This window comes from Hylaeus volcanicus, chromosome 2, assembly GCF_026283585.1.
Source record: "Hylaeus volcanicus isolate JK05 chromosome 2, UHH_iyHylVolc1.0_haploid, whole genome shotgun sequence".
NCBI lineage: Eukaryota > Metazoa > Arthropoda > Insecta > Hymenoptera > Colletidae > Hylaeus > Hylaeus volcanicus.
In genome coordinates, this window is record NC_071977.1 from 24,609,144 (window position 1) to 24,637,035 (window position 27,892).

Genomic DNA, 27,892 nt, shown 5'->3' on the forward strand with positions numbered 1-27,892 from the left:
GAACCCACAGTCTCGAGATTTCTGCTCTCGCTGCAATAATTAATTTATTCTTTCTTCCAAGAAGAGGGTAACCTCGTGTTAATTTTTTCGAAAAATTGTGTCAAAAACAGATTGCGGAAGGAGAGAGCCGGTGGTGGCTGGTGCCCGAAGAGCCAGGTAGAGAGAGGGGTTCGCGAGTGGCTCCAAGTGGATCTGCCAGGACCTCACGTGATCACCGGTGTACAGAGTCAGGGTCGTTACGATCACGGCCGTGGCCTGGAATACGTCGAGAAGTACACCCTCGAGTATCGACGTCCTGGGTTCACCGAGTGGCGGCGATATAAGCGCTGGGATAACAAGGAGGTACGTGACAGGGTGTGGGGTACAGACGTGTGTTGACAGTGGCGAAGAAGTACAAGTCAAGTCGAACGATACCGAATAACGTGGCCGCAATCAACCGTCCCCCTTATTTTCCTTTCGCGAATTAGTCACGGGTTTGTTCACCGCTACAGAAGCGATCCTGGCAAATTGAACGTGGCGCGATCAAAGTGGGTCAGTGAGGCTCTCGTGTGCCTTCCCACGGTTGAAATTAGGAAAGTTCTTATGTAGAAACAAATTTTAAAGGAGGTATAAACAACGAAGTATTTTCGAAATAATTGGCTTCATTTTTTCCATTGTTAGTTTCATTGACGTGAAGATATTTGTTTTGAGGGGTTTGAGGTTTGTGTTACTTAGTTCTATTAAGAAAGGGTTACGTGCAGTACAAAACTATGCTAAAGGAAACCTAAATCACAAATTAAACAAAATGTAGAAATAGTTGACTTATATATGGGTAATGTGATATGTTCATTATGAGTACTGATAGGTGGAAATGCACTTTGCTAAGATTCTTGTGTTTTTATGTTTAACTTAAAATTGGATGCTTGTTGATCGAGAAATTGGAAGTTAATTTGGATTAATATACGTGTGCAGGTAAATTGGAATAATACACATTTCGAGAATTTTTGAATTGCTGCCCGTATAACGCGCCTTGAATCGAGCAATTATTTATGTAAACGAAACAAACAGTAAATATTCGGTATTTGTCACGGAAATCGAAGTTTATATATCACGATCCAAACGCCACGATACACCCAAAAAGTGCAGTTGCACCCTCTTCTTAAGTTTCAATTCTTTTTCTATCTCTGTCAAATTATGAATTTATTTGAACATCCACGGTCTCTACATAAGACTAGATTAGAATACGATCTCATCATGTATACACAAGACTACATCAAGATTGGGCAATTGCACCCGAATTCTTTTGAATTCGTTCCGATCTCGACCATCGTCGAAACGTCTAACAAGCACACTTGATTATAACCGATCAATCCGATATTACTCACGGCTGGTGACGTCGTAGTCGGATAATTTATGCAATCCGTATTAAACGGGTGCATCAACCGTAGCATTACCTTCGTCCCGGCGCAATCATGATCTACGTCTAAACGACGCGGACGCGCGCCAGACCTGAGATTCCAAGCTAAGTTGATTAACATCGACGTCGATTCGACATTTCCCAGGTTGGTGAATCGCGTTCGCCGTCTCTCGGGTGTTCGCGAATCGCGAAACGACGGATCGACGCCTATTGTTGGTCGGATACAAAATCGTTTCACGAGCGCTCGGGCTAAAATAATCGTATGGCGGCTCTTGCGGAAACTGTTACTCGACTCGCGGCGACGCGGGCCCATTAATCCCGCTGTGTAATTAAATCAGCTGAATTATCGCAATTACCTCGATAATTATACGGCGTTGGGTATATATATCGTGGAAACACGGCTCGGCTACAGATTTACTTACGATTCATTGATTGGATATATTTTATCGCAAGAATCCCGATGATCTTTTAATTTGCCTCATTTTCCGCGCTATTGTTCATCCGAAGCAGCAGAGTCGATGTGTGTATGGAAAACAGATTTTCAGAAAATCTGAGCTCTCTGTATTTTGTTATTTTCTTTGGATTTATTTGCAGATGAGTCGGGTTATTAAAAATTAGAATGCAAGTTAATTTGAACATTGGGATATGGATCTTGTAATATTTTGAGTCGGCTTTGCATGATACGACTAAGTACCGCTCTAGATATTTTTCTTTGTCTTTTTCTAGGTTTTGGTGGGTAACAACGACACCGCCACCGTGGTGTCCCATGAATTAGTGCCGCCGATCTTCGCCAGTCAGATTCGCATTTTGCCCTACTCCGAGCACAGGCGGACCGTGTGCCTTCGAATCGAGCTGAGAGGTTGTCAGGACAATGGTGAGCGTCTAATAAATTTATCTTTTACGAGTCCATTCTTTAGTATTATTTATACAAGTACATTCCTTCTATAAATAAATAAATACTCAGAATTAGTTCACTTCTAAGCATTTATTCTGAAACGACACGCTAGTCACTTCAAATGCTGAAAGATTCGAACGGTAAGGCCAAGAAGTAACGTGCCACGGTAAATTTGCAATTCCACTGTAAGGTGGAGGTACTGGACAGTCGGCGATTAATTTCCAAATTGCAATTTCATTCAATTTGGCCGCCAAGACGACTGCAAAGGGAATCTAGGGCGCCGCGGAGTCGGACTGCGACTCTGATTCCCATTAACGCTCTTAACAACGTTATACGAGAGCGAGATCATTGGCTGCCTCCCGCTCGAACGGCCTGTTCATTTATTTTCGACCCACTTCTGCTACTTGAGCGCGTTTAATGGAATCGATGCCGCGGACATTGTTCCGAACGTGAAACAGGTCTGCGACGGACAGCGTCGCGTTCTAGTGCCACGCAATTCCTCGGATATCCTGTGCACGCAGCGTGTCCGCAACTCTGAAAACTTTCGAACGTCCGCTCCACATCGGACGACGCCTGAATACCGCGGCTTCTATGAGTAGAATTCCGTGTCGTCGAGTAATAAGGGAACTGGGGGCGACATGGGCGTGAGTCGAGTCTAGTATTAAAAATAAATGGTAAAGGAGCAGGTAACAGGTAATAAATAAACAACTAAATAAATATAAATAAATAAATATGTAAAATAAATATGCAAGGGTAGCTACATTTTGTAATTTTAGGTTCTCAATTCTCGATATTGTTTGGATCCATTTGACGATACCAGAAATTGAATTGTATTTTATGAACAGAAAATTGCTCTTCCGCTATTTTTTTTATATTTATTAATTACTTAATTGTTCGAATCAAATTCCAAGTAAAATAAGAACGTAAGTGTATAATATTTATCAATAAACGCCTAGACAGTAATAATAAAAGTGCAACCTTGATATTCGACAAAGTACATGCATCGAAGACTATCGATAAAAACAGAATCATCTCGAGAGCAAGTTGAAGATTTCAAAGGGTGGAAGGCACATTTTTTCAGTGCACTCCGCGTAATATCTGAGACGCACGAACGCTGAGTGTTTTCTCAATGCTTTCAAACGAGCGAAGCCTCGAACGATGAATCAATTGACCCACATTTCGCGTACAACGAGTATTAATATTTATGAACGACACGTATACACCGAGATTAAATACAATTTTCGTGGAGTGCTGTATTTAATAAGTCGCCGTGGAATAGGGAAGTATGAATGCTAATTAAAAGCGAGCAATAGTGGCGGCCACGAGTTAGAAGACGCGAAGCAGCGAGATAAAAGCGAAAGAGTCCTTCAATTTTACATCGCCGTCCTTATCGCGCAAAAATTAACCTTACACTTGTCTCTTCCCCTCGTCCCATCCCTTTGATTGTTCCTCCTCCTCCTCTCTCTCTAATATATATATATTTAGAAACTAAAATCCCTCCGTGGTGGATAACAATTTTTCCGAAAGCTATTTTTTGACGTTTCAATCTGACGAAAAATAATCGGAACGGCAACACATAAAGCAGCCGTTTCGCGATTCTGTCGCATGTAACGAGTTTCCTTTATGCAGGGGCACTTTTATCGCACGATTAAATAAACTCTCCACCCCTGTTTGTTACTTACCGAAGTAAAAAGTCAAACAAAATGAAACTCTGTAATTGTTCCCGTTTCACTCAGGGGTTGCTTTTTAACCAACACACGGTGTGTTCCAGTATCCAATTTTATCGCTAAAAAGCGGAGGGATTGTCCATTTATAAAAGTGAAGCCTTCACAGGTCTACACAGAAACTATTCTATGTCAGAAACCATACGATTCTTTAGTGGAACTTTTACTCCTATCATCCAGTGCAGAGAGGATTCAACCCTTTCGAACCAGATATCCATTGTAATCTACGCGATCTATGAGAATATTTTTTACTCCAAAAGTATTGATTTTTTAACTCATTCACTGCCAACTACGATCTATCTTATACGATAAGGAGAAACTTACACCATAGAACTTTCGGCTCGGGTCCGACAGGGGGCTCGGTTCGAAACTGGAAAGCGGCGTGGGCCCTTCCATCCCCCCGAGACGCAAACTTTAACGACGAAAGAGGCACACGCGAAGATACACAGAGGAAACCGAAGGAACAAATTCGCACACATCCCTTCAATATTTATCGTCTCGGTATCATGAAAATCTCTTCGATTTCGGAGTGTTCTCGTAACACGTACTTCCGCCACGTACTTACTTTTTGCCAGGGGGAAACGACTTCTGTAAGAGGAGAACGACCGCAACGGTTTACCTCCCTGGGATGTAGAACTCTCTACGGTTCTGGATCCACCGTGTAGAATAAGATTGTCGAGTGATTTACATTCCTCGCGAGCGCGGGTCGAGCATTTTATTTTGTGTGGGGAACATTTTCGGTCCTTCTCTTTTCATTCAACCGCTGCAGAATGTGTTCAGGTTTAGAAATGAATGCAATAAGTGCACTCTTTTTTACGAATTTTTTGAGAACATTACAAGCTTTCGGATTTGTCAAGTTTACCAAGGGCGATTAAAGAGAAAGAGTTGCATAGATGATATTTGAGAGCAGAAATAAAGTATTTCTTGGAAGAAATTGGAACTTTAGCAACTTTACAGTGATATAGATGGCGGTAAGTGATAATCTCTCGACCCTGAAGATTAATAAATACTCGTTATCGTGTGAATTAAAACGCTTGCGCTTGTTACGAGAAAGTCTGATAACACCGACTATCAGTCTTGTCCGACACGAAAGTCCCGTAGACCCCGACCGTCGATGATTTCTGGCCCCAGTCACGGCAGCTAGAGCACGATAGCAATTTTCATTTATATCGGTGGAATGACATTTGCACCAATGACTCTCACGGGTCGGCAGCGTTTAAGGAGAACAACTACGGTGAAAAGCTGCGAGAAACGTGTGCGAAAACATCGAGGGGTAAGGAGGGCTAGCTCGAAACAGGCGACACGAGAGGTTTAGCGCTATAAGAAGTGTTCGGAGCGTGTGAGATCGGGCTCTAGTGGGCGGGAATGTCGGATTTATGGGGGCCGTGCACGACATCTGGTTAAAACAACGCTCAACGCCGTGCCTCCGGCCAATGAACACGAACGATTACTCCCAAAACGCGGGCACCAATGTGGAAACACGTTCGACGCCGAAACCCACTCGCATCTCTCACTCGCGAGCAGAGTAAGCGCGATAACAGCAAAGGAAAAATAAAATTAAAATTATGGGGTGATTATTTTCTACCTAGCGTTCCTTGGGGAAAAAATTAGAATTAATCGTGGGCATATTTGTATTGTACGCAACATTAACCCTTTATGAGAACCAGGTCACTGGTTCTGCCCTATAAAGGGTTGTGGCGGACTGTGTGCCGAAACAGAGGCCTGGGTATGTGTGAGTGAACGAATTCGTGGCCCGTCAACAATGATGTCGCGGGAACCGCACATCGGTCGGAGGAGCGATCGGCAGAACCTCCGATCGAGGAGTACATGTATTGCCGAATCAATCGGCTCGCGCCTAAGCTAGGAGCATGACATTAAATTTTATTGATATTACTGTTATAAAGCATTCCCATTTATTCACGTTTACATCCCAAAGGGTTAAAAACTGGTCGGTACAAAGCTGTCTTATAAGATGTTTCTTCGACAAAATATTTGTCGCAAATTGCAGTAATTTTCCATTCACGAGTGAATGCCGCGACGGGGGTAACACGCCCCGTTTTTAACGGTGGCGAGGGGGCGAAAGTGGCTGTCGAAAATGACCCAGCCGCGAACGAGGAACGCTGAAGGAGCGGATTGATTTCGAAACTTGTTACGAGTGCACTTTTCGCCTTTGAGAGCGACTTCCCGGGAAATTGCTCTAACGACACTCGATGGAACTTCGTAATAATTTGGGCGGGCGGCCGCGGGGGGAAGATTGCCAACGTAGATTAGATTAGCGAATTCCCGAATTACAGAGTAAAGTCGCGGTAACGCCGGGTATGGAGTTCGCGCGAGGCGTGCGTTTAATACGTATGTTGCGAAAATTGGTCGACTATCGACGGGCAGGGTCGTTAATGGATTCCGAAACTGATAGAAAGTAGGGAACAGTGCCGTGCCTATGCGCACCAACGTCAAACGGGGTGACTTTGCACGAGAACTTTGGTGGAACAGTGGCTTTTGTCCCGATAGATTACTAACGTCGCTACACAGTTCCTGTAATACAAACATTTCGTTCTAACTTGACAGCGAGGGAGAAATAGCTCTCTTTATTAAAATAGATTGAATATTCTTCTTTGTGTTGATATTTAATTAAGTAGCTTTGTAGCAGCAAGAAGAATATCAAAATATTTTACGACTATTATCACAACTACTTGTGTCTTACACAATATAATAATGTAAATAGAACGTTGAGATCAATGAAATTAAATACAAAATATCAGAACAGAAGACGTATTAACAAAGAAAAATAGCATTGTTTTTTGTAACGAACATCAATTATTAAAATTTGTTTGATCATTTTACTCAACTAGCATCCTATTAACTCGCTAAACTAATATATCGCCTAATCAAGTCAACAAACATTATCAACATAATTTAAATAAAAAAATTCAAAGTGAAGCACTTCCATCCCCCAGAGTACTACCCTCTTAAACACATCTGAAGAACCCTGGCTTCGCAAGCTAAAAAATTCAGATTGCTCTGTATCATGGAACTTCTGCATCATCCCCTAACAAGCTACCCCCATGCGATGCATGCATTCGCCAACTTCCGTTTGACCTGAATTCAAATAAGACGGCCGGTTTTTCCGTCCAGAGTTACGATTCGAAATTTTCTTCGCGCGGCAGCCAACGGACGCCCCGAAACTCGCTTGACCGCATCGCGTGACACGGTCTACCAACCGCGGACGTATGCACCGTGAAATATTAAGAGTAGTTAGGCGATTCTGAGCACGGCACAGCGAAGTGGCCGCGGCGTCGTTTTTGCCCGTTCATTATTAATTTTCTCACAGCGAGCACTCAACCCCTCGACACGCTCGCGACACTACGCGCGAATAATAATATCCGTGACCCGTTTGACAACTGACCCCACTCCCTTTTCCTTGCGGAACAACTTGTTCAATAATTCTTGGAATCCTGCGTTGCGAAACTTGTCCATCGATTGGGATAAGTTATTCGAGCCTGGAGTTTTTACTCAGGGATTCTGTTTTAGCGAGAAGCTTTCGAATGTGGGTCAAATGTGTGGTAGAATTGTATGGAGTGCTTCGATTTGGAGGGTATACGCTAGGGATAGTAGTAGGAGTGAGCTCTGTAGAGCTAGTAGCTGGTAGTTATATTTAATTTGATAAATCTATGTAAATAGCAATATAGCTACAGTAAAGATGGACGAGTTAAAATTTTCAATTTGTCGGTCTAGACACCACTATTTTTAAAGTATTCTAAAGTCAATGCGCGAGAAGAGTACCACTCCCCCTCTTGATCAATAGTATTCAGCAAAACACGCGTTTAAAGACACTACCAGCGTCAAAGTTCCTCCTACAGGTGGAGTCTGTCACATTCTCCTCACGAACCAACAGTACCCTCAACAGGTTCTCGTATACATCCCTGTAACGCTCACAGAACATACTGTCAAGTACACTCTCGCAAATTGCAATCGAAAAGAAAGTCAATTTTTTAAACTCGCCACCGAGAACCCCTCCTTATCCTCTCAAAAGTTCACCGTGGGAGTCTCTTTGAGTTCTCGAAGTAATCCCCTATCGTTTGGGCATGGAAAAGTAAACTGGATGGCGAAACAATACCTTCGACCAGGTGATTCTTCCTTTTCTTCGCCCAGCTCGCGACACCCTCGCGTTCTCTTTGTTTCTCTAGGCAAGGGAACAACGCGTAAGTCGGCCGAATAGAGTTTGCTTTAAAGGAGAAGCATTGTCTCCGAGAAGTTGTCACCCCGAAACTTCGTCATGTTTCAGGTGGTGTTGTGAGATACACCGTGCCGGAGTCCCCTACCCCAGAGCTCAGCGACATTTCGTACGACGGCAAAAGGCAGGACAACTTGTTGACCGATGGTTTGGGCTGCCTGGTCGATGGAGAGGTGGGCGCGGATAATTACAAGCTGGACATGGGGAATGGAAGAGGTAAGCGACGGGCGGGCAGCCAGGAGAGCATTCAGCCCTCCATCCGAAAGAGGTTTCAGGGAGGTATCAGAGATAAAAGGTAGTGAAAGAAAAATCTCTTCAGAAGAATATGTATTATTTTAAACGGGAGGCTTTTTTAATTGTGAAAATGGATGGAAACACTAGGGGAAAATATTAATATTTTTCTGATTCGAGGGAGGAATATTCAGAAACCCAGAATTCTAAAATGGGAGCACCCTGTATAGTACACAGAAAATTTTGTTAAGCGTCACCCGCGCAAAACTACCCCCATTCAGCTTTTAGAAGCAATGCAATCGTCCATTATTCGCAAAACCCAAATGACGGGCGTTTAGCATTCGACGACGTCGAGTCCTTATCGTTGCTCGACACCTGCAAACAGACACTGCGGGTAGATTAAGCGAGCGACGCTTTACAAAACAGAGGGTTAGGGGCTGAAAGCGCTGCAGGAAAGGTTCTTGCACCCCCCGGAAGTTACCTCGAACGGAATCAATTCAATTAACGAGAGAAACAATAGATCAATCGGTGCTCGGGGCTTTAACTTCGATTCACTCCAGAACGAAGTTGTCTACGAGGCCGGAATGAATCCGCGGTAAATCAATTCCGGCGCTCAGGTAACGGATGCATTCATTTTTTTTCTTTCTTCTCGTTCTTTCTCTCGCAGGCACAGGTTGGGTCGCGTGGATGTGCGACAGCCTCGACGACGACTACGTGGAGCTCGTTTTCGAGTTCGAGGTAACCTGGATCTTCAAGGCGGTGCACATCTATACCAATAATTATTTCTCCCGCGATGTGCAGGTAATCTTTTAATGCATTCTCTCTGGCGAACGTCTCGCGACGCGCCCGTAAACCTTTCTCGCAGCCGACGCCCGAAGATAAAACTTTTAATGACCCACTCCCGTCGTTAGACGCCCGCGATATTTTCCAAAGGACGAGATTACGAGGCCATATCCTGACCCCCGCGATTAAAATTGTCCTGACAGAATCGCCCGCGATCACCTGAAAGGACCAGAACGAATTTTATATGCAGTCGGAGTATCGAAGAGGGTGGTTTACATTTGGTTGCTACTGGCTTGCTGACTCGAAAAGGTGCAAATGATCCATAGAATATAAAATAGTATTTCAAAAGTAAGGACTTCCATTTTATTTTTATTTATTTTCCGGTGCCCTATTTCAAAGTCTTACGCAAGCTTGAGCAACCCAGGTTTACACTTATATTTCCATGTTAAAAAATACTACTTAATCCTCGATAAAGTGAATTACAAGCACGAAATGATTTACGTACAATAAGGTCGCGTTCAAGTATCGGCGCCACCGAATGTAAAGAATCCATTACGGTTTTTTTCGAAGTCTCGATGACGTATAAATAAGTCGACAGGGAAAATGTCCTGTCAACGGGGCGCGGATAAGGCTCAAGTGGACCGAGACGGATTAAAAATCAAGTCTGAACTCTGCTCGATGCAGGCACAGTGAAATGTCAATGCGATAGACCGGATGGATCGCTCGTATCTCCTTTCATCTGGATGAAAGGCCGCGCCATTAAAACCGAGTCGGCCTTAAGTACCGGTTATTGCTTACACGGTGAGTTGAACGAGTGGTCCATCAACTAACGCCTATTAAGGCGTTTATCTTTCTTCTTCTTTCCTCGGCTGCGCGAAAACTGCTCATCTCGCGTGCGGAGACATTGTTACGTTATCAGACGTGAATCTTCGTGAACAGCTTCACGAATCAGCTTCATGTTTTAACTATGAAAATGTCATAGATAGCACAGGGTAGACGCAGGCCTGTTAGTAAGTGGAAATGCCCCACTGCTAGAAAAGAAAAAAACGCGGTACCCTATTTATTTCAAAAGAACCAACAGAGGAACGTCACGCTCGTTACCGTGCTCCCCCCCCCCCCCCACCCCCACCCCGGTATGATACCGATTGAAGTTACTCGATTACGCGAGGTATTGCTTTGCCCGGTAATTAATACACCATTTAATTTGTCGATTATCGTGGTCTAGAACGCGGGATATTGACTTTCACGTACAATTGAGCTGATGTTATTGATTGAAATTTAATAGGCATTTCTGGGGCTATGGTATCGTTTACTATTGATATTGCGCGACCTGTTCTATGTATATTGTTCCAAACGTTGTAACCTTACTTTGCCACGTTTGAACCGACCCGGAGCTGCATCGATTCGCGAAAATCGCTCGATATCGTTTCAATCGCAGTCAGTAACGATAACAGGGTTATCGTTAGTGCTTGTGGGGGAAGGAAAACTATCGTCGATATAGATGCAATTATCTGGAAAACGTGCGGCTAGTATTTCTGATCACTGTTATTTTACTTTGTTTAATAGCGCGGTATGGGGTTTTTACGTGTCGTAATCCTCTTACTTTAGAATATTAAAATATTTTCAATATTTTAAGAGGGATTTAAGAGGGAGGAAGATTCACTGGAGAAAGTGGCTCAATAGCTAACGAATGGTATCAATTATTTTGAGAAGAGCATTCTACGATCCTACGTTTATCTAAAATTGCACCTGGACACTGATTATTCTATGTACCAGGTATTCTCCAAGGCGGAAGTCTGGTTCAGCCCCGATGGCGTCACCTACGAGGAGGAACCACTGTCCTATTCCTACATACCAGACCTCGCCCTGGAGAACGCACGAAACGTCTCCATAAGTTTACACGACCGCTACGGGAAATTTCTAAAGATTCACCTGTACTTCGCCGCCCGATGGATCATAATCAGCGAGGTGACATTCGACGGAAGTAAGTTTCCTTCTGTATTTACGCCTCCATCGATCACTCTCCCCTTTCCTCTGTCCCCCTTCGAAGAGCGATCTCGAGACGGCGTTGGATCAACAATTTTTCCCACACCCTCAGAAAGAAACCTAATTTTTATTTTATAATGAAAACAATAATGAACATTCAAATACTGTCCCTAACACTTTAAAATTGGAGAAGAACGACTAGTTTCTATTAGACGTCTCACCACGAAAACGCCATCTCGTAAAACATCTCCAGTTCACTTTCCAGTGATCGATTCCCTCCTGTTCCCAATTGGATACATTATACAATAGAGGATTAATTCGACCCTGTCACGAGGCAATAGTCTGATTAATCCCCACCTTCGTGCTCGTTACTTGTCGCGGAAAGCTCCTCGAAGCGGTGCCGCGCGTAATTGGAGAACACTCGTGCGATCATTGGGTTGGGATTTATCAAAATCACGGTAACTTTCGAACGGAGGCGCTTAATTACCATTCACGGCTGGCGACATCTCGCCGTGATCTTGTTAAATCGGTAATGAACGAACCTATAATGACAGTTGGATTATCTCGTTCCGTATGCGTCCACGAACGTACTGTAACTTTTTATTAACGCTCGTCACGTCTTCGCCTCGAGTATCTTCTGCCCGCCCATCCTTCCAATTTCATCGCGCGATCCTAATGATCGTTCGAATTAACGTAGCCATCGTTTCCCCTCCTGCGTCCCCTTGGGAAATCCATGGGACTCGGCGAAAGGAAAACAGACGTTCCGATATGTGAACGAAGTTTTGCTGTTCTCCTTTTCATGGAGTTGTTTTTTCTTTTTTGCAGGTACTCAGGTGTTTTAATACGTAGTATTTTTAATTTAGGAATTATTATCCCGTTACGAGTACTTTTCCATAATTCTGTTATTATTTGTACAGTTACATTCTTCCAGTAAATTTTTAATTTGTAAATGGCACAGTGCACACGAAGTTAATTTATTATTAAACGGTACTAAATAAATTCCAAACAGAACCGTGTAAATCTGCCAATGTTTCCCACATATACTTTTACGCACTGCTTCGGGTAAACAACGTATAAACGCTCCGAATTAAAAAATACAAAACCGCTTAAATTAAATACAAATTTGTAAAACATTCATGCAGTTCCTGATGAACAGTTTTAAAATGTATTAAAACGTGGAGTATGCTCGATGGTTAATTGAAAAATTAAACCAACAACGTTGAATATAGCAGCTACGTTTTATTTAAAAATTCAACTGTTTTGTTCATTGAACGTTACCAACAATTGCTATGGGTTGATTTTCTTTTTTTTTTTAAATTATACCTACCCTCCCATACCTTTTTTTCGAGCAATTTTCTTAAATAATTTTGCGCCGTTCGCGACTGTTTACACGAATTTTTAATGGACCTAGGCGAAGACGCGTATTTCCGCCAAAATAGATTAAGCGTGACTCACAAGATTCGTTTACTTATTCCAGTCAATCCCTATGAAAACACCACCGAGGAGTCGTCGTCCGAGATCAGTAACCGAGGAATCCCAATGAACCCCGAGGTGGATCTTAACTTGCAAACAAGTAAGTGACTCGACGGCGGCGCATTTAATTCGTATCAATCTCGAGTTAATTACACCCGGGGCATTCGAAACTTTCCTTATCTTTCTCATCCAGCGTACCGCGTCGAGTGGGGGGCACGAACTTAACTAATCACGAACAACGATTTTATTACGCAATTGCGATGCATTTTTACTAATACGACAATAGAAGTTGCTAATCGCGGTCGTGAGAAGCAACCTAGCAAACATTAACACATATATGCACGTTTAATTTTGAAGCGATTTGAAATACACTAACGTGAAAATAAAGGCTGCAACTGTGAGTGAATACTAAAAAGTAATAATTGTCGCTGTATAGGGGACAGAAGGAATTAAAGTCTCCCAAGTAAGATGTAACATAACGCAATTTATCCAAATCAAGTTCAGTAACACAAAACAGCAACATCGTCTCAAGATTGAAAGATATGACGGGTTCGATACCAATTTAAATTTCTGTTCGTATCGCGCGGAATAATTCATTCCTCGAGAGATTGAAGGTGCTGTACGCTGCGAAAGGGGGTAAAAAATTCCTGAATAATAAAACGTTAAGTGCTACGGACTTCCTCGTTGCACACGGTGTTCCTTAAGCTGTATACGCAGTTTCATTTCAACTCCCCTCACTCCCCAAAGGGGTAATCGAGTTGCGCATTAAAAGAGCGAATGATCCAATTGTCCTATTTTCCATTTCGCGGCGATCTAATTTCCCGGCTTGCCAATACCGGGTCGGGAAATTAATTTCCCAATTTCTTCGTAGCCGTCGTCCGATTATACAGCGGAATAAGCCCGCGATAGAGTTCGTCCTCTTCCACTTTGTGAGTACATAAGGTTTGTCCGACGAAGTAACTTCATTAGCGAAACCAGGCCGCCATTCTTTGCCGAGGAGAGGATACGATTAGGAGTCACGACGAACTCGGCGCAGGGGAGGGGAACTTGAATAGTTTATAATTCACGTAGCAACTTCGTCGTAACGTAAACAATTAGTCGGATTAAATGGGTGATCCAGGAGGCAAGGAAAGGGGGACACAAGGGGGCTGAGGAGTTGAAAAGAACTGGCGTCGATTTCACCAGTGCCGACGAATCGATTTCATCAAACGATATCTAACTCGGAGCCTAGAGATATTTTCAATTTGCAAGTAAAAAATAAAATTGTCAATGTTGGTCGAGTTGTACATTTTCTCAACTTTTCATGTTCGGAAATATTACTTTCTCGAAAAACATTGGTATAATAATCTGAAACTCTAAAATGGCATTAAATATGTACATTTCGGAATTAATTGAATATTTATAATGCATATAGTAACATTCAGTCTCCCGAGAATATGGCCTTGCTGTAATAATACAGCGCGTGAACAGTGGTGGATGCTAAAAATGTTCAAAACCATAACAAACCAATAAATTTGTGATTTCAGTCACCAACCAATTACGTTTCTTTTGAGTAGCTTCGTGTGCGAACGGCCTAATAGTTTATCGAGATATTAGACCACATAAGTTTTGTCCCGCTAGATCGCTGAAATATCACACTATGCGTCGAAGAGAAAGTGGGAAAGGACACGAGCGAACGCCACGGACATAAGTAGGCAGTTGCTAAAAGACCAGAAAAAATAATGGAATCTCATCTTCCATTCCGTGTGTCCAGAAGCTCGACGCTAAATGTTTCCTCTGAACCGTCGCGAATAAAGGAGCAGTTTCTGCGTCGCACGTGGCCGCGATTATCCAGTCGAGAAAATAAAGAAGCACATCGTTAGACACGGCCGTAACGAGAGAGGTATATGAAAGCCCGGTTTTTGAACATTCCCTGCGCAAAGAGGCGGAAAAATACTCGCCGTTAGAAAAAGAAAAACGAGGACGAGCGTGAAAACCGTGCACGATTCAGACAAGTTCGAAAACGTATGTTTCCAAGTGAAAGCGTTGGGGGCGGTTTTTCCCGATTACCTGAGACATCGAAATCTAGGAAAATGTGTGAAAATACTGGAGGAAATTGAACATGTTTTATACAAACATTGTTTAGATGAATACAGAGTAACGATGAGTAATAAACTATTTATCGACAAAGCTTTGTCTCTGTACTTTCAAAGATTGTGATGATAAATATTATCATAAATTTCTATCTAGAATTTCGCAAAATGATGTCAATGAATTGCTTGTTATTAAGTCGTAAATTGTTCGGCACGGAATGTAGTCACTACTCTACTTTACTCTAGGACTTTTAAATAACAGTGGGTGCTCCAACGATGAAATCTTCGTTCCGTAACAATTTTCTCCTGGACCGTTTCGAACAGCCCTGAATAAGAGTTTTTATCCGCAGGACTGTTTGTTTTCACCGCAGGACTTCCTCCACAAAACGAAGGGAAAGAAAGCGAAAGATAGCAGAGGTGCTTAATGACTGGATAAAGAGCAGGATTAACGTTCGAGTCAGGGAAATGCTGATCAATGTAGAATAAACAGTTAGTCGGGCGAAAGTCAAGAAGTAGAAATGAGAACTGCGTTGCGATGGCTAAAGTTCGATAAAGAAACGCTTTGGAGCTACTGTTTGACGATTCGTGCAAAGTTTAAAAAATTCTTTTCGTTGTATAAATTCAGAAGTCACCCCTACGGGGTTAATTAAAGTACTACGTTGCAATAACAAAAGTTCAACAAAGAAATGTTTCGAATTATTGTTTGCCAATTCGTTCGAAATTTGCGGAAATTCGTCGTCCAATAATTCTCATTGTCCTTGTGTTAGAGGCTGTGTTCCCTCGTTTGTGTAAATTCGAACGTCCCGTCTAAGGGGTTAATTAGATCCACCCAGGTGTAATCGCGTGTTCCCTGGACACGGGAGATGGTCTCGCAAATCCTCCGACGCCGTTTTCGTAGGTTTGTTTCCCACGAAATCGTTGCAAATAAAACAGAAATCGGACGCGCGATTGCGACGTCGTGGAAACAAGGGGAAAAAGGAGACGCAACCGATAGTAGTACACGCGGGTGGATCATGGGGGTTGGAAAAAAGGGAGCTCGCGGAAACGAGAGATAAGCGGCGTAAGAGCCGAGAGAAGGACGAAAAATGCACGTAACAACGAAAAGCCAATGGAAGCGCGCACTCGTACAGAAACAATACAAACGGAGTGCTGTTTATGCCTGTTGATATTATCGTTCGTAGAGCTCGGAAAGAAAACATTCTGCAGCAAAGAAAAGGAACGACAAAAACCGTGTACAGTTTTCTTTTTGGGTCTCGTCAGAGTTGTACGAACTTTCTATTCGAATAACGGATGATGAATAAGAACGACACGAGATTCGTTTGCAATATTCAAGGGAAGTCTCCAATCGTTCGATTTGAAATGTAATTAACGAATCGTTCGTCAACCTCTAGACGTAAAATTTATCGAAACATTTTCGCTCTATCTGGATAGTAAACGAATTTTGTTTGCAATTGCATACGGAAAATATCGAACATAAATGAGAAAAGAGGACGTAGCATGCAAGAAAAATTTGTTAATAAATGACTAAATATTCGTGGACGAAAGTAGAAGAATCGAAATGCACGTTTCCAGTGTTTTTTATGCAGAGTGATCATCTCCCACTCTCCGTTCCAACGTCCCTTCGTACCACTCGCTGCAGGACATCCTCTACAGAAAATGCAACTTCTAAAGCATTGTTTTATCCTCGGCATTAAATGATCGGCAATAGAAATTTCTGAACAGCGGATAAAATTGATTTTTCGCCATTTTTTTGAGCGTTTGAGATCCTTGTGCAGCATCACTGCGGCGCTGGGCGTCGTTCGAGCGGAAAAATAAACCGTGGGGGGCGGGGGAGAGCCACCACCTTCGTATCTCTGCAATTTCGACTTTAATTCGCGTGAGCGCGGAGGTCCCCGCGGACCTAGCAGCGAGTCGACCCGGAAAATCTACCCTTTAAATCACGATCTCTTTTCCATGGATCCGAAAAAAGAAAATAGACAGGGATGCGCCAGAGGGCTTTTAATTCCTTTCCACTCCCCCTCGCCGTTCCACTTTTTTTTTGCCCTTCCCGCTACTTCGTTCCGTCACCCTTTTTCGCTCCTGCGACGCACTTCCTCCACCTTTTCTCTCCTTCTAAGTGAAAGAAAATGTAGAGTTTTATCCCTGTTTGCTCCTCGACATCCAACAGTACACGACAAAAACAATGTACACGTTTTATTCATTATTCAGGGTTTCAAGTTCACGGTAAAAGCACGCCAATCCGACTGGGGCCACCTGACTGACACCATTAATCATTGCTTCGAATAAATACAGGCCGAAGGTACCTTTTAGGGTTTTCCTTGTAATTTTAAAAGGAGTTTTCCAGAGCTGAAAGCTTCCCTGTAAACAATAACAAGAACGTTAAAGAAGTGTTCGGTGGATTGAATTTTGACCCTAGCCCTTTGTTCCAAGCATCAAAGAATCATAGAGCGATGTAAACGATTAGGTAGGGAATACAGGGTCTTTATTTATTGAATCCGTTAGCGTTTCTCCATCAGCTTTCGGGCGTCTGGAGCCATTGTGCTGTGGCTCGATCGAGGAAAATCGGTCTCCGAGTTTCTGGGCCGACGTCGAGATCTTGATCGCCACGCGAGGCCACTCGGCCTTCTTATTTATTTCTCTCGTAAAGCCAACGTCGTGACGTCGCTTCCGTTTCAGCCATGCTCGAGGCCCGCCGATAAAACACCAGTCGACCGACGTGAAAAATTAGAAGAATGTAACGGCGTATTGTAAAGTCGCTTTATCGAGGCCCTCGCGTTTCGTCCCCTTCTGGCTCTCCTTTCTTCCACCGCTTCTTCTGCTGCTTCATCCTCCGCTTCCTCGTCCCCTTTTCCGTTCGATCCTTTTGTTTCACCCAGCGAAATGTCGATTAGCCTTTTCAACCCGTCGCGATAAAACGCTACGGGTTTTTAAGCGACGCGAAAGGGTAAAGAGAGGCATTCAAAGAGCGTTGTGTCCTTTATGGCCAATAAAACCGTTTCCGGCGGAAACAGTTTCGCCGGTGTGATTCGGAAGGATCGATTTCGAACGGCCATACGAATTGTGGGGAATCGGTACACGCTCATCGACCCTTTTTCTGGCGAAATTCCAGATTATTATAATACTCGGTTACAACGATATTTAAACGAACGAGGAATTTTCGATACATGTCTTAATTGTTGGTTTTGAAACATTCCTTTCATCTTGGATTGATTTTTACGCCACTGTACATTTCTGTTAACGCTTTAGTATAACACTGTTTAAAAATTTACAGATAAAATGCGTTAAACAGGCCTAACTATTCCAAATCACACATAATGAAGCACTGGTCTATTGTTGCTGCATTAATTCATATGTACGTAGAAGAAAAAATCACCAGAGTCGCGAATAAATAAATAGTGACGTGTAAAGTTGCAATGGTGCATATCTGTGTCAATGTCGAAATTAACATCTATTTCAAGTTTGTTTAGCATCCTCGAGAGGAATTGAAATTCGCGTGTTTTTCTTTTAATTGAGTGCCTATTTATGCGGTAAAGGATAAAGGTACAGTATGATTAGCGAACGTTTTGCATTAAAGAGGACCGTTTGGCATAGTTACAGCGGCTGGAGAGGGTCAGGAATATTTAGAGGTACTAATAGGTGTTCTGACTGCCATTATCCTACTTCTTCTGCTGGTGTTCGTCATTATTCTACTTCTGAATCGACGGCAAAAACTTCAGAGCTCGCCGACCGTGTTGAAAAATCCATTTGGATTTGCCATAAACATGAAGGTAAAAGCTAGCTCATAAATATGCCACAAACTTTTCTAATTTGCCGTTAAAAGTCCGCAAACTTGGCCATCCTCGAGTGACACGAATCGATGTGAATCCTTTCTATGAAATGGTGGTCCCACTTCGATGATTCTCTGCTCCCTTTCGTATTAATACTTGAAAAACTATTTAAGGGAATATTCCTCGTCTGGCTTTGAAAAAACTGGAGCACTTTTTAAATTTCATGAAACAAGAATTATATACGGTATCGGTTTTAAAACTACACTATCGATACGTATCTTATTAAAGTATATTCATATACTTTAATACTACTACAATTCTGTAATTCGATGTATATTAATATCAAAAATTATTCACGTAGCTATTCTAAACAGAAATCCCTCGATGTATGTTTTAGACTCAATAAAAAAAGAATTATTAATTCATGCAATCAAATTGAGTTTTTGATTTTCCTTTGAATGGCATTATTTTTATTCACATACATTACTGTCGCATTACTTTTCCATAGCACTGACGACTTCGCCATGTAGTTCTGCTTCCAGCAAAGTTTGAAAAGATTTGCCACCTCCAATATACGTAGTATACTCGACGTCTACGCCTTAGTCATGTTATATTACGAATTTCACTGAAATCCTTCCAGAAACAATTTTTCCAAAGTGTTGAACCGGAATACTCCTTTGAATAAAATTGAAGTATTTATTATCGATTGCGTGTGGTCAACAGATTCTTCTGTAGTCGATTGGAACAAACGATTCGATGTTTTACAGGGCCTCCTACTGAATTTAACCCCTGGTGGGATGCTGACGGAGACTGCCAATCACGTTTCACCGGACATGCCAGAGGACGGGAGCATGCACGAATCTTTAACAATGGAACAATTCAATTCACCCCTTGTCAGCCCGCAGTATAAATCTACGTACGCAATAGTCGCCACTTCCGGTGAGTTTTTAAACGTGGAATATTCTACTTCTTATTTCGAAGGACCAGAACAATTTATATTCCTCGAACACTCATGGTTAAACGATTTCGCCAAACGTGTAAATTTGACGTTTACATATTTTCAATTTTCTATTACAAATCTTGCCTGAAGAGGCAATTTTGCGAAACGTTCGATCAATAAAGGAGAGCTTCGTCTCTTCGAGACGGACAAATTTTTCGCGTCATCAAAAGCAAGCAAGGTACCCGAAGCGCGTATATTTTTCACGTTTATTTGCCTACGCGAATCAAGAAGTTCTCAAAGTGGTGAAATGGAAAAGGCAGAAAACTAAACTCCTCCGGGTCTTTGATGTTTTTTTTTCAGTCCTTCGACGACCGAACGAAAACTTCCAAATATCATACTCCGAAATATTCGTGGACGAGCTTCCGTGTGTACAAATTAAGGGATGATAATTGCGCAGGCTCGAACAAGTTATTATTTATTTGACGTCACGAGCCTCTATTTTAGAATCATCTTGAGAATCCACAAAGGAGCGAATTTAATACATTAATATATAAACAGATGTAGAGATCTCTATAGTGCAAGTAACAATCATTAAAATTAAAGAAGACAAAATGATAAAAAATACAAGTATTAATTTGTGTTTGCTCGAATAATTCTTTCCTTGCTCAACTTTCTGAATCTCGCTGTTTAAAAAATAAGCGACTTCCAAAGAAGGTTCTGAAGTAACGATCCAGACGTAAAATAGAGCTTGCAAAATATTTTCTAAATCTTTTTGATTTTTCTTCGTCTACGTGCGAGTAGGGGAACGATGGAGAAAGTTGGTAAAAATCAATTTCTCCCCAGAATCCCCGAAAGATTTAAAGGACGTCTCCGAGGAGAGCGTCCGACTCGACACGAGGCCAGAATCCACCATAGGACCGCCTAGTTGCGCCTCGTCGCCTACCAACTCCCCCGCACGTCATTCTCAACACTACAGGACCCTTCAAAGTTACACCAGTCCAACTGCGAAACTCAATATCGCGGCTACGTCTAATCACCAACGGGACGTCGATCAGATCCACTCGAAACGCTGGCACACAGCGCCTAAGGAGAAACACAAGGTTAGTTTACCATCAACTTGCCCTCTATAGCAGTGGTGCACAACCCCTTTCGCTCGAATAGAACAATATAATCCCTTTTGAAAGCCGAATAGAGTATTTCTGTGTGACATAATATGAAATTAAATTTAAAGAGATTTATTCAAAGGCTTATTTCCTCTCGAAATGTTTAATTTAATCATTGTAATTAATAGATAACATATAATATATACGGTTATACCCTATTTTAAAATAATGTATTTTCATAAATTTACTCACGTTTTGCTATATTTTTGGTTGATCAAATAACATGGTTCCTGTGTGCTTATATTAACCAAATACGTAGTGACTGTACTCATAAGTATCATATACATATTTTGGTACTCTTTAAAATAGAGAAAAAATATATGAAAATTGAGAGGCTGTTCCTTTTACCTCTTTACTTGTAGACATTTCTAAAATTCCCCATTCTCATTAGCCAAGTAACACAAAGACAACTACAGTCAACGATTTATTAGTATCTGAGTGCAAGCTTCCCAATGATATATAGTTATGTTACACGTATCATATATCGTTGCAAGTCTTGCAATCTCAGCTTAGTGCTCGTGATATATACCTAGCAATAAGACCGTTTGAAAAATGGCAAATAGTTATGGCACGGCTCACCGAACCGCGTTACGTTCGCAGATACCCGCACCAGTCGTCAGTTGGAACATCGCGCCCAGCATGAACAAACCGTATAAGTGCAAGGAAATAGAGCCCACCAATATACCACGACAGTGCCTGCGTACGACAGAGAAACTTGGCTCGAGGAGCATCGGCGAGGTACGAACAAACAACGGAGAAACGCAATTCTCGTTTTATTAGTTAACTTCTTCCCTGGTCATTGATAATTGTTCTAGCCAAAATACACTCAGGTATGGGTCGTTTAAATTTGAGTTTGGATAGTCTTTACTAAAATTATGTCAAATGGTGAAAAATTAGGACAGCTCGAAGAAGATAGAATAATCAATTTGAAAGAAAAAAAATTAAGCTCAATAATTGAAATTATTTGAGTTTGATTTTGCTTTTAAATCGTGTAACTCGAAGAGTGACGGTTAGAGTAGACTTTTCTGTATAACGATTTTGCAATAGTGGAACAGCGTGGATCGTTGCCCGAATATCGCGAGCCTGTCCGATAATCGATATCAGTGGCGTTGTAACGCGGTACTATTACGACTCGACAATACACCATAACAGGGAACGTCTACAAACTACACGGGAAACTTTGCGCGGTGAACATCGAATAGAAACGACAACGAGGTTTGGAAGATAATGCATTTACTCTGTACATTACTCGCAGATAATATGTGTACATAGTCGCAGATTTCCGTATCGATATACATCGAGGGATTCGCCGATTTACCCGAGCATTACCAACGATGGTACGTCGAGGATATTGTGTAGCGTTCGCTATGTAGTTCCGCTAACTATTAATGCGAGTACGCGAATTATGGCGCGAAAAGTATGCAGAAATTAGAACTTTAATGAAGTAGGCATCAGAAAGTCGTTGAGTGGAATGAACTTTTAAAGACTGTTAACAAGGCAAGCTGAAATTAGGAAGTTTAACTCTCTGTCAAATTGAGGTCTCTAGTTAAAATAGATTAAACACGTAAGGTTGAAAATCATACCTAACGCCCCCAAATCCTCCACCAACCAAGAAAAGGTCCTACTAGTCAAACCATTAGAAATTAATACGTGGATCTACTTAATCCTTCAGAATATACAACCCCTCGAGATCTCCGCATTTCAAAAGTACCATCACGACTTCAAACACCCATCCCGAACGAGAAACTAGATTTCAACTCGGCAACCTCCGCTCCTGGAGTCGATACATCCTCTCTGATCTCGATAACCCGTTTTTTCTCGTCCACAGGCGATAGTCTGCGAAACCGTCGGATTGGAGGAGACCGTGCACGACGCCCCCAGATTGGTCGTGGCTCGCGTGCCAGCTTGCACCAGCGACATACGAGCGGGCAGTGGGACGGATCAGATGCGGGAGGTTCGATTTCTGTCGTGTCTGTCCGATCCAAACGTGGCCAGGGTCTTGGGAGTGTGCGCGGTGGAGCCGGTGCCGTGGACGATCATCGAGTACACGGAACTCGGTGATCTAGCCCATTATCTTCAGTACAGTGTGCCACTTACGGGAACGCTTAGGCCAAGCTGCAATTTGAAAGCCCTTAGGTGAGGTTCTGGCTGTTTATGACAGAGATACTAAAACGATACACGCTTACGAGCGTTGCGAAATGGAATCGCGATGATGTCCCGTGATCACTGTAATAATTCCACGGGCGAATATTCACTTATCGTGGCTGGGGCTCATGCTCGACGAAATTTCGATTCGGCGCGGTCGTTACTTCCGCGATGGATGACGCCACGGTGTCAGGGAAGATGAAAGTATCTGGAAATCAAGGTGTGAGCTTCGAGGACTCGATTCTGAAAGACTTATTTGTTAATTAATTTAGTTATCTCTTTGAGAGCAACTGGGGGCAGTCACACCTTTGGGTATGTTTCTTTCTAGATTTAAGAAGCAAAAGAATGCTCGTAGTGAGTGAGATTAGAAGCAAGAGAATGGTTCACGTCACATTAGGATGGTTCGCGATCCTTTCTACGTTACTGTTGCGAAACGATTAGAGTATCTACTAATTAATGAACTATCGATAATGAATTTATTAATTTTATTTCTGTCGATATTTATTTCTGGAACCTATTTACTCAAAGTTCCAAGCCACAGAATATGTGATTAATCATCATTTGGAGCTATTGTACTTCCAGAATTATTTACGAGAATCCTGTTCCCGATATGAGCGCTCCTGCATAGGCCTCTTAAATTGTATCTGCCAATAAGAACTGACAATAGTTCCCCGGATGGAGCGTTCGTTTGAATGATACGACAGCTGACAGAATCGCGAAACCTTCACGAGTCGACGTTCGTAAATCTCGAAAACTCTGTCCCCTTGGCCAAAGTAATGCCGGAACTTGTAAATCAGTGACAGCGGCGTGTAATTAATGGTCGTTGCCGGTAATTATCGATACCATCGGTAATAAATTCCTATCCGTGGATGGTCCATGAGACGCATTCCCTCAGATGCGCGTCGATACACATCAAAATAAAGTCGTACGAGCGATTCGATCAGTTAACGTCGACGAACCGTAACCGTGACATTGTGTGTCGCCAGTCAAAGCTGCCTGTTGTACATGGGGACGCAGATAGCATCGGGCATGAGGTTCCTCGAGTCGAAGAATCTGGTACACAAGGACCTGGCAGCCAGAAACTGTCTAGTGGGACGCTCTTACACCGTGAAAGTGACCGACATAGCGATGTGCAGTGACCTTTACAAGAAGGATTACAGTGACATAGGCGGCAGACCGCCGGCGCCGATCAGATGGTTACCGTGGGAAAGCATTCTGCTGGTAAGGATAAATTGATTTTTCGCTCACCCTCTCCTCCGTTCCGCGATTTTCTCCTTTTTAACGAGCGCCCACCCGGCGACACTGGTAAGAATAATCGCGAAACGTACTTGCGGCCCGTTTGAATTCCAGGACAGGTACACTTGCTCGAGCAGCGTTTGGTCCTTCGCTGTCACGCTCTGGGAGGTGATGAGCCTGGCCAGGGAGAAACCGTTCCAACATCTGACCAACGATCAAGTCATACAGAACGCTGAGCACATGTACTACGGAGCCGAGCTGCAGGTATATTTTTTTGTCGCGAGAAACCAAGCTCCTTTGGTTGCTCCAGCTCTTGAGTAGAATTTTTGACGATGGAAGTACGGCAAGAGATCAGATTCTTGAGCTTACACCTTCTTCGTTATGTATTTTAAAGCGTACTTTTTTAAAATGCTATAATATTTTAAAATATAGATTCATTCATACGTATTTACAGTTAATCCCATAAGTATTCGTACCCTCTATACCTATCGAAGAAATTTGTCTAATTTAAATGATAGGCTTCATGTTTCCAAATGAACTTTCTATTATCAATATGTGCATGAATAAACTTCACACATGTATGTATTCATAATTACAAATTGATTTGGAAACATGAAGCATTCATTTAAATTAGACAAATTTCTTTAATAAATATAGAGTGTGCGAATACTTATGGGACTTTATTAAAATAAAAATTCAAGCAGAGTAAAATTCACGCTACAGAGGGTTGCATTTAACGTTAATCGCGGTTTAAATACAACATACCATCGCACCACCTTATAAAATCTGACGAATTCTGCTCGTTTCAGATCTACCTGCCGCGACCGACGATGTGCCCCGAGGAGGTGTACAGGATGATGTGCTCGTGCTGGCGAAGGGACGAGACCTCGAGACCCACGTTCAAAGACATTTACACGTTTCTGAAAAACATGATCACGGACTACCGACCCGGTGCATAAACAATCCCAGTTAACTGTGATAATAACGAACGGAGTATCTCCTTTTAGCTGACGCCGAACGTCGAAGAAGTCGAACCGATCCCCCGAGTCGAACTCTTCCCAAGTGTACAATCTTTTAGTGTGCATGCGTTTTGAGAGCATCGATCCGCTTCCATGATCGAGAAGAATGTGTCGACAGTCCTAGGCGACGATGACAGAAATTTCGCTCTTGGTTTCTGCCACTGATACGTCGTCCAGGAAGAACAAGGGCAGACACCGTGCCGGAGAGTGCGAGTAATCGTCGCCTCCGATGTTTTCTAGTCAGTTCGGTCCTTCGTATTCCTACGAGAAGTGCTATCGTGTATGTACATACAGTATTCTGGAGACTGGCGACGCGTACGCTACGATGCTAAGCACCAATAAGTCTATCCACTTGTACATACGAATCTAGATATCGACGCTAGGCAAACGCAGGGAACTTCTCGCGACGGCTGGTGCCTCGAAAGGGGGCTCGATCGTTCCTACCGATTTCAGAACGAAACGAGATCACACACTCGCCTCGTCGAGTCGATCCATGCTCGATGCGTTGGATCGTGTCGCGTAAAGTTGCTACTTGTGTAGAGAGAAATATTCATTTTGTTTACCTGGCAAGGTGTTGGATTTAACTGGTAACATTAGGCTGTTGATATTATGTTAGACGAAACTGTGAAAACTTTGTTGACGAATATAGACATTGTATTAATTAAGCTTTCGATTGATAGCAATTTTTTTTTAAAAATGCAGTCCTATGCAAATATAAATGAAAACTTGAACTGCCTTCGTATCCGAAACCGAAACTGAATAATTCAGATACAAAATTAAATAAAACACCCTTGTCAAGTAAACAGTGCCAATACACTGCACAACCTAGAACCCGAAGCACAAGCAATCCTTAATTGAAGAAAATTTGGCGACTTCGCGCGGTACCAACCAACGACTCGTGTGACGTCGAATCGAATGACGTTTCCGGTTGATTTTCGGATTAGTTTCGTTAATATGCGTTCGATCGATTCGATGGAATCGAATTCTCGAGGTGAAACGCCCGAGGTTCCTATAAGCGATCGCGGGACGACTCTAGATGAAAATTACGTCTCACTTGTGTACATTCGAAGGTAGCAAAGTACTTATATCGTTCCATTGTATTCCTTTCCGTTCGAGAAAAAAAAAAGTAAATAAGAATGAAGAGATCTCACTATCTTTAGCGGGCGGTAGACACTCGAGACCCGACTGTAAGCCTGTTCTTCGCGGGAACGCGACGCATATCCACGCTCCTTCTTTGATCTACGATTAAGGGCAGATGTCAGCATTGGGCAGATTTTCGACCTAATGATCGACGATGGCGATTGAAACGGTTAATCGTTGGTTGTCGTGCGCGATTGACAAATGGAGTGGTGGTTAAACGATGGTTTAAGTAATCGTTATTCGCTGTGGCCCATTTCTGATTGGGTTAATGATTAATCTTCAATGACTATTAATGTTGACGTTGGTCGATTGATTTTAAATTAGAGTTTCATGCAATATTGTTTTATAATGAAATGTATAACCACGATGCTGTTTGTAAACAGTGGACTGAAATAGAATTAATCTATTTCCAAGTATAGTAGGGAAATAATGATAGAGAAAGATATAAATAATGACGACTGAAAAGTACAAAAATCGTGATATTCGGACCTCGATTATTTATAATAGTTTAACCATTAATTCTTCTGTCAATCGTCAATTGTCTTCGACACCTAAAACATCGTTAAACCTTTTCAGACCAAATGTACCACATTTCAAAGCCGCGCAAAACTCATACCATAGCAAACAACAGACGACTGTAATACTTCTGTCCATTTTTGTACTTTCGCTCACTAAAATGCACATAACGTGGCATCGAGTGAGATAACTGCAATCAAAAACCCGGCCATAAGACAAATAGAAAACAACCGACGAATATTTGAATGTACGATGAAAGAATACATTAATACATTTGCATGTATATTAATATTAATGTATTCTTTCATCGTGTATTCAAATATTTGTCTATTGTTTCTCACGTGTGCACATTTCTTCGTAAGCTACAATTTGTAAAAAATGTAATCAACGCGAGGAGTGTCTTTTATTTTGTTTCAAACTCGTTGACGCGCAAAATGTCGCAGACCAAACTAAAAATAAAATATACACTTGTCGATTTAATCAATTTTACGTACATAGGTCTGAAGGGGTTGATCGATTTGTTGACTCGACGAAATTAGTCGATCGATCGACCAACTCTGGCGAGGATTCGCGGGAACGTAGCGACTGTTATGCTTCGTGAGAAATCGATACACACGTTTTAGGCTGGCGCCTTGCTCGAATTTTTCGAACCGCGAACGAACGTTTGAACGCGACAATGCAAACCAACTTTTGTCGATTCGACGCCATTAGGGACGATGGACCGCTGCTGGTCGTGAGGAAAAGAGAAAAAAAAAAGGGAAAACGAGTTTAGAGTTCGCTCTTGGTTAAGTGCCAAAACAGAGTCAGGCGTTCAAACGTTCCCCTCTGCACGCACCTTTCTGTAATTCTTAAGATGGATTCAAGTATACGTTCAAATGATTAACAATAAAGTACCGAGTATTCCTTTCTGACTGTGGCTACATTCATTCTTTCTTTGCGTCGGGGTCGAATTTATATTCATTACAAATGTACGTGTTACGTTAATTGAAATCCTTTTTAACCACTTCACTTACAATGTCGTGTCAGAGACGTGGTAAGTTGACCGACCCAAACATCAACAAGACGTATCAGAGACGTGAATGTCCCGACGTCTGACCGACACTGTTATCGTTTATGGCGCGCGTTATTGGAAATTAAATCGTAAGGCAAAGTGTAAGTAGGTAATTTAGAGCACC

General features: G+C 42.3%; 1 protein-coding gene across 2 annotated transcripts in view; it reads left to right on the top strand.

Annotated features, from left to right (window-relative positions):
- LOC128872155 (discoidin domain-containing receptor tyrosine kinase B-like) overlaps positions 1-27,628 on the top strand; it is a 120,229-nt gene extending 92,601 nt beyond the window's left edge. The window contains exons 4-17 of one of the 2 annotated variants that reach the window (XM_054114565.1): positions 111-342; positions 2,123-2,270; positions 8,298-8,462; positions 9,145-9,278; positions 11,037-11,244; positions 12,724-12,819; positions 18,383-18,558; positions 19,326-19,497; positions 20,342-20,598; positions 21,262-21,399; positions 22,490-22,797; positions 23,793-24,027; positions 24,157-24,306; positions 24,852-27,628. In XM_054114565.1, the coding sequence (XP_053970540.1) occupies positions 111-342; positions 2,123-2,270; positions 8,298-8,462; positions 9,145-9,278; positions 11,037-11,244; positions 12,724-12,819; positions 18,383-18,558; positions 19,326-19,497; positions 20,342-20,598; positions 21,262-21,399; positions 22,490-22,797; positions 23,793-24,027; positions 24,157-24,306; positions 24,852-25,001 (2,569 nt within the window). In that variant the 3' untranslated portion in view covers positions 25,002-27,628. The remainder of the gene's footprint in view (positions 1-110; positions 343-2,122; positions 2,271-8,297; positions 8,463-9,144; positions 9,279-11,036; positions 11,245-12,723; positions 12,820-18,382; positions 18,559-19,325; positions 19,498-20,341; positions 20,599-21,261; positions 21,400-22,489; positions 22,798-23,792; positions 24,028-24,156; positions 24,307-24,851) is intronic. The other variant, XM_054114566.1, reaches the window with a different exon arrangement.
- The last annotated feature ends 264 nt before the right edge of the window (positions 27,629-27,892 follow it).